Raw genomic sequence first — 18888 nt, 5'->3', positions numbered from 1 at the left:
ATCCAGGTCTCCTGCCGTGGCGGGGCTGGGTCCCATTTGCCTCTGCTCTCTTGGATTCGTTCCAGTTCCATAATTACCTATAAAGTGTAAGTAGCTGGTGATGCTGACCAGGGGATTTAGGAACGCGGCCAGCTGAAAGAGATTTTAAAAGAGATGAATGAAGCAGAATCCTTTTCCTGATCACCTGCAGGGTTCTCACATGGTTTGTTCGGTCAGTTCTATCGAACGTGCGATTTCTAAGCAGCTTTCGCTTCGAGTATGTATCCTGAACACGCCCGCAGAGGTGGCGTCAGCAGTGACCAGGGGTTACCAGTGAGCTAAGAACCTACCCCTTCCCCTTGCTCGTCTGCCCCAGGAAGCTAAGTGCAAGAGCTAGTCCCCCCAGCCCAGCCCCATGGCACACACAGCCACACCTGCTGCCAGGGTGAGTGTGAGTAAGCCCTCTCCCTAGCCACTCCTTCACAGGCCCTTGGGTCCTAGAGAACAGATTGCTCAGGAGCGAGATCAGAGGCCGTCAGCCACTTAGGTGTTCAAATGAAAGAACATTTTGCGAGCTTTCCGCCCCTGTGCTCAGTGGGAAGGCCAAAGTCTTGGAGGACAGGCGTTTTACCCAGTTCTCCCTGGAGTGCCGTGAGTGGTATCAGAAAACAGATCATACTGTTTGCCCCACACACAGACTCATATTTTCTTATGCATTTGATTTTGTTCTCCCCTTGCCTTGGAACGTTAAGATTCAGTGTATTCTGCATTTTTGTTTGTGACAAATGCTGATGGGAGAGGAACCCCCCTCTGTGTGTGCTGGCAGCTATTAACACAGGCCACGGGCTGGAGGCGGTGCCCATGTCTGCCGTCGGGGGCCCCTGCTCCCTGCTGTGTCTTTTCAGGTCACAGTTTGTGGTGTTTCACACTGAACTCGCTCCCTGCCTCTAGAGGAAAAGCACAGCTGGGTCCGCAGACCTACGGCACAGAGCTGGGTGGTCCTGACAAGACTGGAGGGTGCTGAGTTGCCTGTGGCCCCCAGCTATACAGATTTGAAATCTAGGGTTAGAAGAACCGTTCAGAGACCAGGCAGCTTCCTCCCCGACGTCTAGGCAGGACCCCAACAAAAATCTGCCGCTGAGTCCGTGATTCTCAGACACGGGGCCGCAGCGTCAGTATCACCTAGAAACTTGTTAGACGTGGACCTTCTTAGGCCCCAGTGCACGCCTCCTGAGTCAGGCTCAGGGAGTGACGCCCACCAATCTATTTGAAGGAAGGACCCTCCGGGGGATTGTGATGCACAGACAGTTTGAGAACTGCTGCTCAAAGGTCGCCCCTTACAGGGCCCAGTGGTGAAGGTTTTGGGGGTGGATGGCAGGAAGCCAACAGCGACCTCCATCCTGCTCCCGTCACCGAGCTTCAGTGAGTGCCTAGGGCACGGAGGCGGCCCACTCCCCTTCCTCCTCTTTTTGATCCTAGCTGTGTACTGAACTAGAATGTCGTGGCCCCGGCTCTCTTGATCGTGTGCCAGAGAGGTCAATGACGGCTGTGCCACCGTGCTGGATCACGGCCCTGAGCAGTTGTCCTAGCGGTGGTCGCTAGTCCGCTTCTCGGTGAGCTCAGCCTAGAGCCCTGCAGAACTGACTGGCTTCAGCATTCTTTACCACACACCGTGTAGCTCATGTCCCACACAGCTTCTGATCTGGGCCACTTGGAACTTGTACCTTTTCTCTTGACTCCACTGCCAAGACCGAGTTAGAACATCCTAAAAAAAAAAAAAAAAAAAATGTTGCAGCGTCTCTTGCGGAAAGCGTGAAGGATTAGAGTCTCCTAACTGAGTCTTGAAGCTGACAGGAAAACAGAGGGTCCTGTCCACCCACCAGCAAGGTTTGACATCCATTCATTCAGGAGGGGAACATGGGAAGGCAACAGTGTCAGAAGTCAACGGGACGTCTCGCTTCTCGAGAGGCCTTCTGCCCTCTTGGTGGATTGAAGTCTCTTGAGCACCATTCAGATCTCGGAATCTCATAGTCCTTCCCCACGTGAACAGCAGTTGTATAAAATCTGGGAACGAGCATCTGGGTTTCTGGTGGGCGTGACCACGGTTGAGCCTTCGTCCCGTGCTGATGGATTTCAGTTGCGTCTCATTTCAGACCACAGCCGTTTGTATCACACTTTCAAGAGCCCGTTCTCCCTAAACCTTTGAGCCCAAGATGAATGTCCAGATGTCGCTGTGTCTCTTCAGATTGCTTTCTCTGTAGGCCCGCTAAGGGGAAAGAGCCCAAAATTCACTGGCCTAGGAAAGAAGCTACTTAGTGTTTATGAAGGGGGCAGGATGCCAGTACATCTCCGATCCCAGAGTTAGACACAGTCCCCAGCCTCGATAAAGTCATCCGCCGACAAATGGTGAGCCACCAGGCCGTAGAAAGAAGTCACCGACCACTTCTCCTATATCTTAGGACCCAGTCAAGGGTGCTTTTTATTTGAAGGCTCCCGGTTCACGGCAGGCCTCAGCTCACCCAGGGGGCCAGAGAGGATGACGCACAGGTTGTGGAAGTGGTTTCGGGTAACACAACTGTCTGGTTCTCTTCCTTCAGGGGGCAGCTCCACCAGCAGTGCTGTGAGAAGTGGACCCTGGTTAACGATGAGACCCAAGCCAAGATGGCCCGGATGGCCGCTGCAGCTGCCTGGGGCTTAGGTGAGGCTTCCCTCCCAGGCACCCCCGTCGGGGCAGGGAGGGGGTGGCTGGGGGCCCGCATTCAAAAATCAAGGCAGCTGTGGTTACAGGTAGAAACGTGAGGTCCACAGAAGTGTCAAAGAGCCTGTACCCACGTCTGTCTCTCCCACCCGTCCGTTCTACCTGATGACCGTGACTGACTTGGTAGACACAGGTAAAAATGGCCCTCGCCAGGGAAGCCAAGAAAACCAGCCAGCCAGCATCAAAACTGACATATTTAGTGAGGTTTTGTTTATTCTAAACAAATTACTGGTTTATTTTTCTCTCTTACGAATGATATCTAGAAGTAGAAATTTCCAACCCAGTGTCTGGCTCCATTGCCATTAGCCTCTCTCCATATCTTCCACTTTGTGTGGGACCTCCATTTTCCAGTCCACCTCATGATCCAGGATGGCTGCTGGAGCTCCACCCATCATGTCTTTACCCCTAGCAGGAATAAAGAGAGAAGACAGCTGTCTGTCTCCTTTTATTTCTTAACTGTTATTCTAGAACTTTCCTAACACATATAAAAGTGAAGAGAATAGTATAACGAACTCCCATACGCCCTCACCTTCTCCAGCACTTATAAACATTTTCACAGTTCTGTATTTTCTGTTCTCCTCCTTGCTGCCTGATACCCCCCTTACTCCCTGAGTATTTTAAGGCAGAAATCTCCTTTCAGTCCCCACAGACAAGTGTAGATATCTGACACCGGGCCCCAGCTGAGATTACCAATGTCTGGTCCAGAGATGTTCTCAATAAGCGGGGACAGAAGCCACAGGACGCCCCAAGTGAAAAGCTTCACCTGTGGAGTCCAGAGGAAGGTTACATAACCCTCTACCTCCATTCCATCCCTCTTGAGTCACGGAGCTTATATCCTTTCCATTCATGAGCTCTGGGCTGGATCCAGGACATTTTTCAAAAACAAAGTGCTTCCTGAGGAGTCATCGTTTGCCATTTGCTTTTGCCCAGAGGCACCGAGAATGAATGAGTCGATGGTCTGGAGTGAAAGGCAGGAAAATGCCTTGTAAAATCGGCTGCCCTGCAGTCTGCAGCTAATGAGGCTAATAGCGTTTCTGCAGATGGGCTCGGAAACGCTGGCATCTGATGCGTGCCCCCCCCCCCCCCGTCAGGGGAAGTCAATGTCTCTTTCTGGATGTAGCCCTTTCCCCGGTCTGTGCCCTGATCCGGAGACCACTGTGCTGTGACCCAGCCCATCTTTCTGTTATAACAGAACCTCTTAAAATATTTAACTCCTCCCTCCTGAGGCACAGGTAGTGCCAGAGTGAGGCGGGCGAACTCTTTGTCTAATCCTGCCCCCTGTCTGGGTAATGGCCTCTTTCAGTCGTTGAGGGGAAAATGTAATTTCCAATGTACCGTTGAACTGCGAGCTGCTTTGCTAGTAGGGAAGAAAGCCATCCCGTGTCACCTAGGGAAGCCTGAGAGAGTCCTCTAGGCTAATGAGGTGCTACGTTAAAGCCTCTTGACAGGTAGGCTTTGCACTCACTGGGTTTCTCCCATCTTTCACGGAGCTCCCTGGGGCAGCAGTGGAGTCCTGTGTTTGGAAGACAGATGTGGCTTTGTTTGTTACACTGGCTCGCTCAACCCTGTAGGGTATAGAGTCTCTGCAGGATTTTGATACATCAGGCACGAGCCCGTCTCGTTCGAACCCCAAGCTAAATGCCAGGTACAAGGCCAATTTGAGCCGCTACCTTAGCATCCTAGCAAGCTGACCACCCTAATGCTTTCCTCTCTCTCTCTCTTTCTGTGTGTGTGTGTGTGTGTGTGTGTGTGTGTGTGTGTGTGTGTGTGTGTGTAGGTCAGTGGGACAGCATGGAGGAATATACCTGTATGATCCCTCGGGACACCCACGATGGGGCATTTTATAGAGCCGTGCTGGCACTACATCAGGACCTCTTCTCCTTGGCGCAACAGGTAAAAGCCTACGTGTACTCAGACCGTCTAGCAAAGGAAAGGTAATTAGTCGTGCCCCGTCAGTTGCGAGGCACGCGGCCCCTGTGGAAATGGGCTAATGTTCTTCCGCTCTGGGGTTCGGCTCCGTGAGCACATCAGAATCTAGGCTTTGGAGCATAAGACTCGCAAGAAGACTGCCAGCACATCAGCCAGGGCCACTTTCTGCCCTAAGCAGGACAGAGGTGTTCTGGAATTTGCCATTTACGTGGTTTTGGAATTCGCTTCTCGGGTCAGCACTGCACTCTCTGATCGCTCTGCTTTAGCAGCGTCCCTTGTAGTACAGAAGGGTTGTGTGTCTCACCCGAAGAGGGTTTGGGAAGCAGCAGCCCCGTCTGCAGAGGTCAGTCTCCAGGTTCTTCGGCTGTTCAGGCGTGTCACATAGCGATGGCCTGGGAAAGGGAGCTCTGTATTTGAGAACCCTGTGCTGGCTCACGGGATAAAAGAACAAAGTGGTCACATCCTAACAGGCACCAGGCTGTCTTGGGTGAGGTGCTGGGGTAAATGACCCGAGCGCCCAAGGGATGGGGGCACAGTAACGAAGCTCAAATATTCGAGAAAGGAAAAGCTTTGCATGCGGGGTCTTGAGTTGAGGAAACACAAGACTCAAACCACAGTCCTGGGGCCATCCCCTGAGCTCGGGCTTACATGATGAGAACTGAGGCCTGGGCCGTCGTTTCACAGGCACAGAAGTGCCTGTGACATGGACAGGTCTGGACATTCCTCTGCCAGGAGCCACGGCACTCCTGCATGAGGACAAGACGCTTAGAAGCCAGTGATGGCCACCTGGAGCTACTAAGGGTTTGCACAGTTTAGTTTCACAAATACGTCCAGCAAGGAAAAGATGAAAGAAGGCAGGTCTGCAAGCTGTTGTCTTGAGACAGGAGAACACAGTGATTCTTTTCTTTTTTTCTTTTTTTTTTTTTTACTTAATGTTTATCATTTATTTTTGAGAGAGACTGAGCGCAAACAGGGGAGGGACAGAGAGAGAGAGGGAGACACAGGATCCACAGCAGGCTCCGGGCTCTGAGCTATCAGCACAGAACCCGATGTGGGGCTCGGACCCACGAGCTGTGAGATCATGACCTGAGCCGAGGTCGGACGCTCAACCGACTGGGCCACCCTGACGTCCTGAGAACACAGTGATTCTCAGCATACCTTTTCCTTCCCTTGTTACCTAGGATTCGGGATGTTAAGCTTTTGGTTGCCATACGTTCTGTCTTTTCTGGGAAATTGGATAATGCTCTTCTTTAGCCTTGCAAATCTGGTAAAAGGCTTCTTTCCTTCTTCAGTGAACTTTTCTCTCCATCACTAGAATTTAAGTGAAACGGATAAGCTCCAACTAGTTAGGAAGCCTAAGACCACACTCGGCTCCCGAGCCCATGGCTCAGTTCCAGGCTTCTCTGTTTCTCTTCTAGTGTATCGACAAAGCCAGGGACCTGCTGGATGCAGAGCTAACTGCTATGGCAGGAGAGAGCTACAGTCGGGCATATGGGGTGAGTGTCGAGCACTCTGCACAGTGTCGTTTTAAAGGCTCATTTCAGTTCTTTTATCAGCGCGGGCCAGTGAGGACTCACAGGCCGCTGAGAACATGCCTGTGTGTTCTCAGCAGATACCCTGTCGCCAGAAGGAATGATTGAAATGAATCCTGGCTGTGGATTGTTCATGCCGTATTAAGTTGGAATGTGATTTGCTTCCATCAGGCCATGGTTTCTTGCCACATGCTCTCCGAGCTGGAGGAGGTTATCCAGTACAAACTCGTCCCCGAGCGACGGGAGATCATCCGCCAGATCTGGTGGGAGAGACTGCAGGTGAGGCTGGTAGAAAGCCCCGGGGTAGCCCGCCCACTCTCACCCCCCCCCCCCCCCGCCCCCCGCTCTGGCTCGCCATGTGCTCCCTGCCTCCTCACAGAGGCTGGGGCTGCATTCAAGGCAAAGTGCTCAAAGTCTGGGCACCTAAGCCCTTAGGTGTGAGAGAATGACCAATTCTCAGCCTCCTCTTACCCTTTTCGAGGAGTGCAAGAAAACGTCTTTAATAAGTGCCACTTCTAGACAACTTGCTGAGAATCTTAATCCCGGATTCAGTGGTTCTCCACTTCAGCTGCATGACAGAATGACCTGCAGAGATTTTCAAGTCCGGATACCTAGGCCGCTTCCCAGACTAAATAAATCCAAATTTCTGGGGACAGACCCAGGATCAGTATCTCTTCAGCCTCCCCAGATGTTTCCAGTGTGTGGCCAACACTGAGAACCACTGCTCTGAATCCACTTACTGGCCACCCACATCCAGCTTTTTAACCGGGGTTACCTGATGCTTCGATTGACCGACCCCTGCCATGTACAGTTCCTCAGGCCATAGTCGTCCACAGTCTCTCTTCTGACTCTGAAGTTTCCCTCACGGAGGAACTTCTCCAAGTCCTGCATCAGTGTTTTCATTGTACATTCTGATCGTTTGAAGCGTGAGGAGCAGTCCGTTCCAGATGTGGGAGTCAGCAGTCTTAAGTGTTCTTGGAAAGGACAGCTCTCCCATTCCTTGCTTTGGTAGGAGGGCAAGTTCATTTGCAAAGGAGAAAAAGCCTTCACCGCTCCAGAAGCCACTCGTCCGTCGTCCCCCCCCCCCCCCCCACGGTTTTAGACAGTTCCTCTTGGCCCATCCATACCTATTTCCAGATTCTGCTCCAGGCCCCTCCTCAGTGGGCTGTGATAAAACCTTTTCACTCCAGGCTGCATTCCTGTCTGGGGAGCTTTGGGCACATTCCGCTGGCGAGGGGAGAGCAGGAGGCAGAGATCGTGTGTGAATGCAGTCACTTACGCTCTGCAGTGAGCACATGCAGTTCTTTCAGATGTTTTATTAGCAATTATGAAATGCCCAGTGAATGTTTTGACGGAAAATTGTCTACTGGCCACCAGAAAAGAATTCCACAGAGCAAGCATTTCCCACCTGCCTTGGACACACCCCGGTTTTCTTTAAGTGTCTGTAATGGGGTAAAGAGTTTCCACATCAGAGATCTGATGAATCTTTTGCCATTCTGACAAGGGAGACCTTGTCCAAATAGAGACCCGGACGGGGGTGGAGTAAATGAGTCTTGGAGAGGGGAAACCCGTGCTTGACTTTACCGTGTCCAAAACACTGTCGTCATTGGAGGCCTTCGTGACTTTCCTACCTTGAGACAGCAAGATGCTTTCTGGCTCACAGGGGGCCTGATCATTTCAGCACCTGGAAGAAACTAGTGGATGGTGAGAAGTTCCCAAAACAGTCACTCGATGTACTTTTTTCTGTTTTTATAACTTTCCAAATCACTGTTGCCACACTTAATGGGACGGAAAGACACGGTCCAAGGCCTGAAAATAAAGCATTAAGTTTGTGGCAGAAATTTGGCTCTCATGGATGGCTTGTCGTCAAAGCACTTGATAAGCCGCCTCAGCTGGAAGGCCGCCATTTTGTGATCAGGTCATTTCCGTTGAGATCCCCCACCAGCATGAGAGCTGCGGAGCATGAGAGGTCCCCAGTGGGGAGCATGAGAGGTCAGCCTCATGTGCCTTGAGTTCTGCATTTAAGTTCACTCTGGATCCTGTTACACTTAAAAGCCTGTGGCCATTGCTGCTGGACTCTCAGAATCGCCTCCATGGAGGGATGGTTCATTTGGTTCGATTTGCCTTTTGAATGGATGAATTCACCAAAGGAGTGACAGGTCTCAGGAGCTCTGCTCCCCTGCAGGTCTGTCTCTGAGCCTGACTTCTTACAGTGAGGAAGAGGAGAGGCCCGCTCTCCCTCAGAAGTTTTTGATATAAAATTAGCCTACCCCTTTTAATAATGATGAATTCATTCTATTTTTTTATTATTACTTTTATTTTTTTTTCGAGAGAGAGAGCCCAAGAGCATGAGTAGGGGAGGGGCAAAGAGAGAGAGGGAGACACAGAATCTGAAAGCAGGCTCCAGGCTCCAAGCTGTCAGCACAGAGCCCGACGCGGGGCTCGAGCTCCTGAGATCATGACCTGAGCCGAAGTCGGACGCATAATCGACTGAGCCACCCAGGTGCCCCCACTCTATTGTCATTAAAAGGAATGTATAGGGGCGCCTGGGTGGCGCAGTCGGTTAAGCGTCCGACTTCAGCCAGGTCACGATCTCGCGGTCCGTGAGTTCGAGCCCCGCGTCAGGCTCTGGGCTGATGGCTCAGAGCCTGGAACCTGTTTCCGATTCTGTGTCTCCCTCTCTCTCTGACCCTCCCCCGTTCATGCTCTGTCTCTCTCCCAAAAATAAATAAAAACGTTGAAAAAAAAATTTTTTTTAAAAGGAATGTATAGATGTGAACAAATGAGGCACTTTTCCTTCTCCGTGCAGTTTTTGCTCTGGGACAAATGAAAATGAAGAGGAAAGAATCTAGGCAAGTTTTCATGAAGGTTTAGGTGTCAATAAATAACTGGTCACAAGTCTGGTTCGGTTTTTCAGATTCCTCATCACCTTTCCTATCTTTAATTGGGATTAATAACTTCAGGACTATTTATGCCACCAATTTATGAGCAACGTCATGTGAAATTTTAATTGTTTAAACTTCTTTTGTACTTAATTCATCTTTCAAATCTTGAATGATACATTTTTAAAAAGATTTTATCTTTAAGTAATCTCTACACCCAACACAGGGCTTGAACTAATGACCCCGAGATCAAGAGTCACAAGCTTCTCCAACTGAGCCAACCAGGAGCCCCTGAATGATACATTTTTTTTTAATGTTTTTATTTATTATTTTTGAGACAGAGAGAGAGCACGAGCAGGGGAGGGGCAGAGAGAGAGGGAGACACAGAATCTGAAGCAGGCTCCAGGCTCTGAGCTGTCAGCACAGAGCCCGACGTGGGGCTCGAACTCACGGACCACGAGATAGTGACCCGAGCCGAAGTCGGACGCTCAACCGACTGAGCCACCCAGGAGCCCCTGCATGATACATTTTAACATTGCGTTTGTCAGTGATAGTCCACTTCATCCAGAGAAACTGAAGCAAAAAAAAAAAAAAAAAAAAAAATCAAAGTTAAAGATGCATTATTTACAACCCAGAAAAGCAGTTTAAATAATTTAACTCCTGTCACCCTCATCATAGCCCTATGAAGTTGGTACTGCCTTTACTCCCTTTTACCAGCTAAGTGACTTGCACAGCGTCACATCGATGGTAAGTGGCAGGGCCAGGATCCAAGCACCAGAGTCCATACTCCCCTAGTCCTCAGATTTTGAGAGGTTCCTAAGAAGTGTTTTGTTTTCTTGTTTTCTTCGCAGTACCCTTCCCTTGAGAAAGTTGAGGTTGTAAAAATGAGTTTCTTTTCTTTGGCTCAAGGTGGGTTTTGCTGTTGCTTGTCGGGGATTAAGCGACAGCAGGAGACCTACCTAACTCTCACCCCCGAATGTTCCAGGGCTGCCAGCGCATCGTGGAGGACTGGCAGAAAATCCTGATGGTGCGCTCCCTCGTGGTCAGCCCCCACGAGGACATGAGGACCTGGCTCAAGTATGCCAGCCTGTGTGGCAAGAGTGGCAGGCTGGTGAGTCACCCCCACCACCAGGACAGGGTGGGAGGCTGAGGAGGGCACGGCGCTCCCGGTCCCGTTCTGTTTATAACCTGACCAAGGTCCCGTTCTGTTTATAACCTGACCTCTCTTGGTTTTAAGGCTCTTGCTCATAAGACCTTGGTGTTGCTCCTGGGAGTTGATCCGTCTCGGCAACTTGACCATCCTCTGCCAACAGTTCACCCTCAGGTGACCTACGCCTACATGAAAAACATGTGGAAGAGTGCTCGCAAGGTCTGTGTCCGATTCTGTCCAGCAGTAGACCGCGTCGCTCCAGGATGCTCACTAATCGGCTTGTCACTGCCTCGGGGCCCAAAGGGGAACAGCATCCAAACCACCACGTCAGGGAGTTAGCTCCTGGTAGGAAGCTATTTGGCCCGATTTCAAAAGTGAATCATATTCGAGGACGTGCACGTATACAGTTGATCGAACCAATGAGTGTAATCAATTATATTACATAGAGCATGCTAGAACATAGAGAAAGCTGAATTTCTGACGCCCCCCCCCCCCCCCAGGAGAAGGTGGGCTATTCAATACTGAAAGGGCAGCCTATCTGTGAGAGCACAGACGGGAAATTTCACAAGACCAGTTTGCGTTTTCAGACTTCTCGTCTCCTGTCCTATCATCGCTTGGGATTCAGAAGCAGCCACACCGAGTGTAATGTTGAATCCAGTCGGGAGCGCCACCTTGGAGCCAGCGTAGAATTCCTCTTACTTCAGTTACAGGCAGGGCCTTCCCCCGACAGGGAATTAGATGCGGCTCCTGGCGGGGGCTTTGGTTTTATTTTTTTGAAACCGTCTTCCTGGATGATGGCGATGATTAACAAAAAGTTGGCCCCAGAGGCAAAATCAGCATCCGCTTTGGCTCCTCATCCTCCTTACCAGACAGAGAGGGCGTCCCAGCTCTCCCTCTCTCGTCACTGTGGTCCCCGCATTGGGACCCGTCGTGAGAGGGGTCTGCACTGCGGCCGTGGCCGTGGAAAGATGCCATAACATAGCAGCCGTGTCTCAGTGGGAGGCATGCTTAGGGAAATCTAGGACTGTGTCTGGAAACTGCCTTCTTTTCGGATGGTCGACTCTGACGACAAACGCCGCCCAGAGTGGGATCGGGAGCCCTGGAGCCCAGTGCTGGTCTTTGACAGGGGTGCGCTTCAGTCGTATCGACCCGAGCTGCATTCCCTACTCGTATGGTCGGGGGCGGGGAAGGGGGGGGTGTTTCCTCCTGTTGTTCATTGGGGTCTGGTTTGCTTTGGTGTGGTTGCAAGGCTCTGCAAGCTTCCCAGGCCAGAGCGGTTCCGATTCAAAGCCTGACCTCCTCCAGGCAGATGAGAAAAACAGAAGGTACTGGATCTGAATATAGTCCGGTTGCCTTCCTACGTGCAGCCTCCAAGTCTTTGAACGTCTTGCCGAAGGCAGGCAGCGGGAGCCTCTTGGCTGATGTCTCAACCAAGGAGTGGCTTCTTTCAACATGGGACCACAGCCCGGCTTCTCCACACATCACAGCCTCTTCTTGGGAGCCCACATTCTGGTGGGAGCCCATAAAACGACATGGATTAGAAATTGAGAAACCTCTTTCAAGTTAGGGGCTCGAACTTCAAGCCCAGAGCTAGAGATGTTCTGCCTTCACAGACATTCGGGAGCTACTCAAAGAAAACCAAGTGCTTAGTAATAACTGTGCTGTTGAACAAGGTGCTTTTCTTCTCTGAGCTCTGCTTTCCTGCCACTAGAAACAATTCAGTAAACTGTTGTGTTCTGCCCTGCATAAGGCAGAAAGAGTTTGAGAAAAGCAGCGTCGGCTTTGCAGGAAGGCGTCAGGCAGTAGGTGAACGTACCGTGTTTTCCTAGGTGAGCCGCTTCCCGGAATCTAGAGACAGGCCGGTCCTTCCATGACATTTCGCTAAGCTGAGCTTGTCCGTCTTGCCCACAAACCACTCAGGCATCCAGGAGCCAAGAGTATGATGTGCAGCTTAAACTCTGGGCATGAGAGAAACCCCTTCCTCTGAGTGGCCGGTCCCTCATCCGTCAGAGAGAGAGAAAATCAGTTTTTCTCTCCTCGCTTCCCAGGGGCAGAGCCAAGAGGGATTTTAATAGAACATTTTCAATTCCTTGAAAATAAATTGCCTCCATGCCACAGAGGAGAAGGATATAGATTCTCCCGAGTGGGATAAATTGACTTTATACTGAGCTTCAAATCCAAAGTAATACCCAGTCCTCCCCGGTTTGGGCAATTTATTTTTTGTTCAGTGCCTTATTGAGCCTCCCCAAAAGTCTCTAACCTGTGTGTCTGGACTGTCAGTGACACAGAGCTCATGGGCTCCAAACAGCCCTGACCTCAGCGTTCCTGGTGTAGTTCTCAACGTTTATTTATTTTTGGGACAGAGAGAGAGCATGAACGGGGGAGGGGCAGAGAGAGAGGGAGACACAGAATCGGAAACAGGCTCCAGGCTCTGAGCCATCAGCCCAGAGCCCGACGCGGGGCTCGAACTCCCGGACCACGAGATCGTGACCTGGCTGAAGTCGGACGCTTAACTGACTGCGCCACCCAGGCGCCCCATTCCTGGTGTAGTTCTTACCTGATGGACACGCTCATCACACTGAGTTATCAGTCAGCCACCTTTCTCCCGATCTTTTTTTTTTTTTTTAAACGTTTATTTATTTTTGAGACAGAGAGAGACAGAGCATGAACGGGGAAGGGACAGAGAGAGAGAGGGAGACACAGAATCTGAAACAGGCTTCAGGCTCTGAGCTGTCCGCACAGAGCCCGACGCGGGGCTCGAACTCACGGACCGCCAGATCATGACCTGAGCCAAAGTCAGCCGCTTAACCGACTGAGCCACCCAGGAGCCCCCCCGATTGATCTTTTTACTGCTGCCTCTCAATTCTTTTTTTTTTTCTTCTTCTTTTTAATCAGCTCTAAGTCTGGTCAGTGCAGTTTCTTGTAGAAAAACTAAAAGAACATTTATCACTTCCCAGGTGTGGGATGCTAACGTAGTTCATTTTTCAAAGCCAGTGGTGAGTAATGGGACCCTATGAAGGCAGCTAGCTGTCTGAGGGGGACAGTTGTCTTGTTAACTGTTGAACATCTGTGTGTCTGCAATGTCCCCCCGCACGGATTAGCTGCCTGATAAATCGTTTGTCACGTCATTCTGGCTCTGGGGTGAGCACATCCCGTTGACGCCAATTAATTCCTTACGTTGAAAAGTGTCTGAGGTTGGTCTCTGCCCCCAAGCCAGGGAGTTTTATTTTTCCTTCAAGACTGTCACCGCTGACCTGCTTCTGTGTTTTAAAAACACGGAAGAAGACCGCTTTGACCTTATTTATTTAAAACGTTAGCTTTTCCTGCCCCCCCCCTTCTACAGGAAAGGACTCGTAGCCTCTTTTTCACATCCTCTCACGTAGCGTTTCCCCTCACTGTGTTGGTGGGTTTAGATTCCACCATTTTTTTCCGTTGGAATGTTTGTGTCCATATGCTCTGTCTCCACCCGTGAAGCCCTTTGAAGAGCATATGGACCCCATTTATGTATTTATTTATTTTGAGAGGGAGAGAAAGAGCGAGGTAGAGAAAGAGGGAGGGAAAGAACCACAAGCATGCTCCATGCCACCGCCGGTGCAGAGCCGGGCACGGGGCTTGAAGTCACGACCCGTGAGCTCACGACCTGAGCCGAAACCAAGAGTCGGACGCTTAACCGACTGAGCCACCCAGGCGCCCCTGGACCCCGTTTATTAAGATACTGGTGTGTGTGGACATGTGGGCTTCTACAGACGGCTTGTAACTTATTCCCAGGTCTCTGGCTCCGTGTCTCCCTCCACTCTTCCCTCACTCGGCATCCCGTTCCTAGCCCAGGTGCCTTGTTGGTATAAAACCCCATGGTGTAAATAGATCTGACTGAGGCTGCTGTGAGCATTTTGCTCCTAAGCTACCCCATTCAACTGGACGTCTGCTCGGCTGGTGTCTCCCCCCACCCCCCATTTCACCTGCACGTATGAGGGGCTTCTACGCCACCTCTGTATTCTCAGTCGGGCACTGAGGGTTCTATCGGGTTTTTTAAACCACAGTTTTTGCCCCACTGGAGTGTCCCAAGGTACCAGAGTGTTTTAAACAAAACTAAAGTTTTACGGGCCCCAAATAGCTCCCCATAAGCCTGGTTTGCCCCGGGGCAGTGTGTTGATAGCGAAATAAGCGGTCATTTCAGATTACCTCATATGAATTGTTATTTTGGGGTGGCCGGGCCGTAGCTTTTCCCAGACTTAGGAAAATAGTACTGCAGTTAACCAAGGGGAGCTAAGGCTCGAGGTGGAAAACTACGAATCTTTTTGAAAAGCCTAACCATCTCCCAGCATCACGCCCTGCTCCCCTGACCTTGGGGGACCCTTCACCACCGCTCCGGGGTGTCCCCCTGGGAGGGGGGGGGTTGGCTCACGCACCCGTTTGATGAACAGGAGTGTCTTGCCCCTGAGGCTGGGCCCCCACCAAGCAGCTCCCTGTGCCTGTGTCCTGCTCCAGATCGATGCCTTCCAGCACATGCAGCACTTTGTGCAGACCATGCAGCAGCAAGCCCAGCACGCCATCGCCAGCGAGGACCAGCAGCACAAGCAGGAGCTGCACAAGCTTATGGCCAGGTGAGGCCCTCCGGGCCGGGGCCGGTCGTGCTCCGGTCCCACCAACGCCAGCCGCCTCTGCAGCACGGGGAGGGGGAGTGCTCAGGGCTCCGTGGGCCACCAGTTGCTGACCCGGCTCTTTCCAGGAGGGACCCCGGGCGGCCATCGAATCATGCCGCTCCAGAGCCCCTGCTGCTGTTTTCCCAGGATTCAGCAGCCCGAGAGCATCCACGTGCTGTGGTCCCACCTCCTGGTGTCTGGCTTTAGAGTTGGACTCCTTATCGCTTCTCGGCCTCTCGGCTAAGATCAAGTGTAGAGTTAGACTCCTCGTTTGCAAACGCCAGATACACCGCTACCTTGCTGTGTGACTTCAGATGCATGACTTAACCACTCTGTGCCTCAGTTTCCCCACCATTTATAAAGGGGATAATGAGAGCTCCTATTTGTGAGGGTGGTATGAGGTGATATGAGGGTTAATAGAACAAACATGGCAACGATTTAGAGCCGTACCTGGAATGGAGTAGCAATCAGTTAATGTTGGCTCTTAGTGTTATTGGTATATGTGTAATATTTTGATATGTATCGTATCATTCATTATAAATGGAGGAGAAGGGAGAAGTGAGGGGGAAGCCAGGAGCAGTCGATCAGGAAAGTTACTCAACAGCCAACTCCCACCAAACACTGACATGGGGGTGGACAGGTCCATACAGACCTGCCCATCCCAGGTACTGGTTTATGCTAGCATTGAAGGACACGTCAAGGGAAAGAGACGATACGTAAAATACGCATCCCCGAAGCCCGTTTTTTTCCCTCCTGTGCGGTTGAGAATTCTGATGGTTCTACCACGTCGCTTCCCGAGAGCAAGCATGACTGTCCGGGAGGCTTTCGTGCCCCCCTGACACAATCAGTTGTCCTCCCTGGTGGAGGTGGAGGGCGAGGGCTGGTGTGCGGGCACGGCGACACGGGGGCCTGTTTCTCTGTTTCCAGGTGTTTCCTGAAACTCGGGGAGTGGCAGCTGAACCTGCAGGGCATCAATGAGAGCACCATCCCCAAAGTGCTGCAGTACTACAGCGCCGCCACGGAGCACGACCGCGGCTGGTACAAGGTAACCGCGGCCCCGGCCGTGTCCCAGCCCCGCCTCCTCCGGGGCAGAGCCCGGCTCCCGGCGTCCCAAGCGCTTGTGCTTTACGGCAGAGCCTCGTGGTGCCGGTCCGATTCTGGGCATTTGCTTGTTGGACTGCCAGAGGCCCCTTACGAGCTTAATCGATACAGAAAGATTGATCGAATCTTTTATCTGCGAGATACTTTACTGCACCGTTATTACGTGTGTGGCTCTGGGGAATGCTGTTGTCTTCTAGACTCTTAGCGGATTGTTTTCCTACGAGCATCTGGACACACAGTTCATCTCTGGAACTCTGTCTTCCCTTGGGTCATCCGCTCCTTCCCGGCTTCTTCCTGATTTCCATCCCTGCCTGGTCCTCATCTAAGAACTTGACTTTCTCTTATTTGTATTGGAAAGCTCTGGGTAACATCCTGTTACGGCATAGGAGACTTTTCAGGAAGATAAACAAAATTAGAAAATGTATCAAAGATGTGGTTGACCGGTAGAGGAGGGATTTTTGGAAGAACACATCTTTGAGGAGAGCACATACCCTGAGTTTTTAGACCTTCCTCAGGGACCTCCTGGTAATGGCGGCATGGTATAACAGATGTCATCACTTCTTTCCAGTATTTCTTTAACTTGTTGATACTTTGTGATTTAATCCCTCTGGGATCAAAAGGCGCATCTGAAGACACAGAAGCATCCACAGTAAAAATCTTATCCTGATTTAAGCATGCTTCATTCTGATCGGAAAAATGCCTGTTTCGTGGTAGCAGCAGCAATTACCCTATCTAGAACAGCTTCAGTCCTACCCTGGAAAATATAGCCAGTAAACCCTTGACTAGCCGGAACCTTACCAAGTAGAACTATCTCCTAACCAGATGAGAAAAGAAACGAGTCATGAGGGGAAAAAAACGGACTCCAGGAATTTAAGTTTTTCCCTCGTATGAGTCCTTTGGGGTCTATGCTGTCTTACTGCCCATGGTGTGGTCCCATCGGTGTGCAGAGACTGGTTCCGTGTTGCTCACCGCGTCCCCTGGCTCAGTGCCCGTCATGCAGTGGATATAGAGGAGTGATCTGTTGACTAAATGAAGGTATTGGGAAACTGAGTCTGGGTCATGTAGAATTGTTACTCATCAAATAAAGGTCAATTGTGGTCAACCTACTCTGCTTAGGTGGAAAAATGGAGACATTTATGTTAAAGAAAGGTTTCTAGCAAGGGATGCAAAGGAACTGCCTGATTATACAGAAAGTCCAACTCTTAGTGGATTATTTGATGCCCTGCCACCACTGCAAACTCACTCACAAGGCCCCCAAATCAAAGCGTGCCTCCTGCTGTCTACACCAGGCAGTGCTGTACCGTCCTTGAACATGGCACGGGGTGGATAGTTCGTCCTTTACCAAAATAAGCACCAAAGGCTTCTCCCAGCAAACAGTCATGGCGCATCGGCTCTCTGACAGGCTGCACGCCCTGGCCGGATGGGAGAGCCGGATGGCGGAATGCCGGCCCCCATACGTGCTCTTGATGTGCTTCCCTTCCCACTGGCCTGGAACCTGGTCAAGACTTGCACCACTAAGTCTCTGCTGTCTTAAATAAGCTGTTTCATATACCAGCTGCCAAGGGAATCTTCCAAACCTAGAATGAAATGGGACCTCCTTGACCTAATATGTCAACCCGTCCATAATCTGACCCCGCTGCTTCTCTAACCCTCCCCTCACCGTCCTCCTGCGTACCTGCACTCCAATCAGGTCTGTTTGTTTCCTGTGAATCGCCCTATGCTGGCCACCCCGCATCTTCGTCCCTGACCTCCCCAGGCCAGGAAGTCCCTGCTGCTGGCCTCTTGTCCCTGCCTTGTCTGTTGAAGGCTGCTCTTCAAGCCCTCCCCTAAATCCCTCCCCTCTGTGAAGCTTGCCCTGGCCTGCCCACTGCCCGTCTCTCCTTGCCCCCCCCCCCCCACGTTCGCCTGTCGTTGGGTTGCTGGGCCCCTCACCAGACCAGAAGCGCCCTGAGGTGAGGACCCGGCTTGCCTCTCCTGGGGCGCCCCTCCCCCGCAGCACTCGCCACAGTGCTGGTACGGTAAGGGCCCCGCAAAATGAAGGAATCGGGCTGCGTCTAGTAAAAGGCCCCATTCCCCAGTGTTTCAGTGAAGTGCAGTTTTGCTCTGCTGGCCACTGAGAGGGAAGGGCAGCCCCTTGGCACTCAGGCCTCCTCATCCTCGACTCTCGCCACACCCAGGCCTGGCACGCGTGGGCAGTGATGAACTTCGAAGCTGTGCTGCATTACAAACATCAGAACCAAGCCCGCGACGAGAAGAAGAAGCTGCGTCACGCCAGCGGGGCCAACGTCACCAGCACGACCACTGCTGCCACCACAGCGGCCACCGCCACCGCCACGGCCACCAGCACCGAGGGCAGCAACAGCGAGAGTGAGGCCGAGAGCACCGAGAACAGCCCCACCCCGTCCCCTCTGCAGAAGAAGGTCACTGAGGTACCCTTCCCTTCCTCCCTCACCGAGGACAGACCCAGGCAGCAGGCGCTCTGAGGAGTGGGGTGTTGTCAGGGCCCTCACGAACCCGGGCTTCACCCCGAAGTGCCACGTACGACTAGACGATGTTGCTCATTTGCCATCCGCCATTGTTTGAGATGGTGCCCTTGTGCTCGTATTTGTATTTGAGGCGTTGCTATGGCCCCAAAGCTGAAGATTGAGTTTCTTGTCGTTCTTCCCATGAGAATGAGCTCATTCCCTGAAAGCCCTGCACCTGCGCGCGTGGGTGGCCGTGCACATCTGCGGGTCCACTTGAGGACAGAGGCTGACGGGATCCGTCCTCTGCCTTCGCCTTTCCCCCCCGCGCCCCGCCTCCCTCCAGGCTGTCAGTTCAGAGAGCAGCGTGTTCAGACTCCGCGCCCCTCCTCCTGCCACCCTGCTCAGGAAGCCACTGTTAGCCCAAGATGATAGCGATTGTGACACAGTTG

At 51.8% G+C, this 18888-nt stretch overlaps 1 protein-coding gene across 1 annotated transcript in view; it reads left to right on the top strand.

The window, feature by feature from the left end:
• The window catches only part of MTOR (mechanistic target of rapamycin kinase), a 135071-nt gene that overhangs the window by 97618 nt on the left and 18565 nt on the right, over window positions 1-18888 (top strand). Inside the window, exons 31-39 of the mRNA XM_086715675.1 lie at window positions 2577-2677; window positions 4515-4630; window positions 6085-6162; window positions 6370-6477; window positions 10066-10191; window positions 10318-10449; window positions 14719-14834; window positions 15801-15918; window positions 18152-18403. Coding sequence (XP_086571801.1) covers window positions 2577-2677; window positions 4515-4630; window positions 6085-6162; window positions 6370-6477; window positions 10066-10191; window positions 10318-10449; window positions 14719-14834; window positions 15801-15918; window positions 18152-18403 — 1147 coding nt within the window. The remainder of the gene's footprint in view (window positions 1-2576; window positions 2678-4514; window positions 4631-6084; window positions 6163-6369; window positions 6478-10065; window positions 10192-10317; window positions 10450-14718; window positions 14835-15800; window positions 15919-18151; window positions 18404-18888) is intronic.

Source organism: Puma concolor, chromosome C1, assembly GCF_028749965.1.
Source record: "Puma concolor isolate L17-30 chromosome C1, mPumCon1.1.hap2, whole genome shotgun sequence".
Classification (NCBI taxonomy): Eukaryota; Metazoa; Chordata; class Mammalia; order Carnivora; family Felidae; genus Puma; species Puma concolor.
The sequence above is the reverse complement of the archived record's forward strand: the minus strand, read 5'-3'. Positions and strand labels throughout refer to the sequence as shown.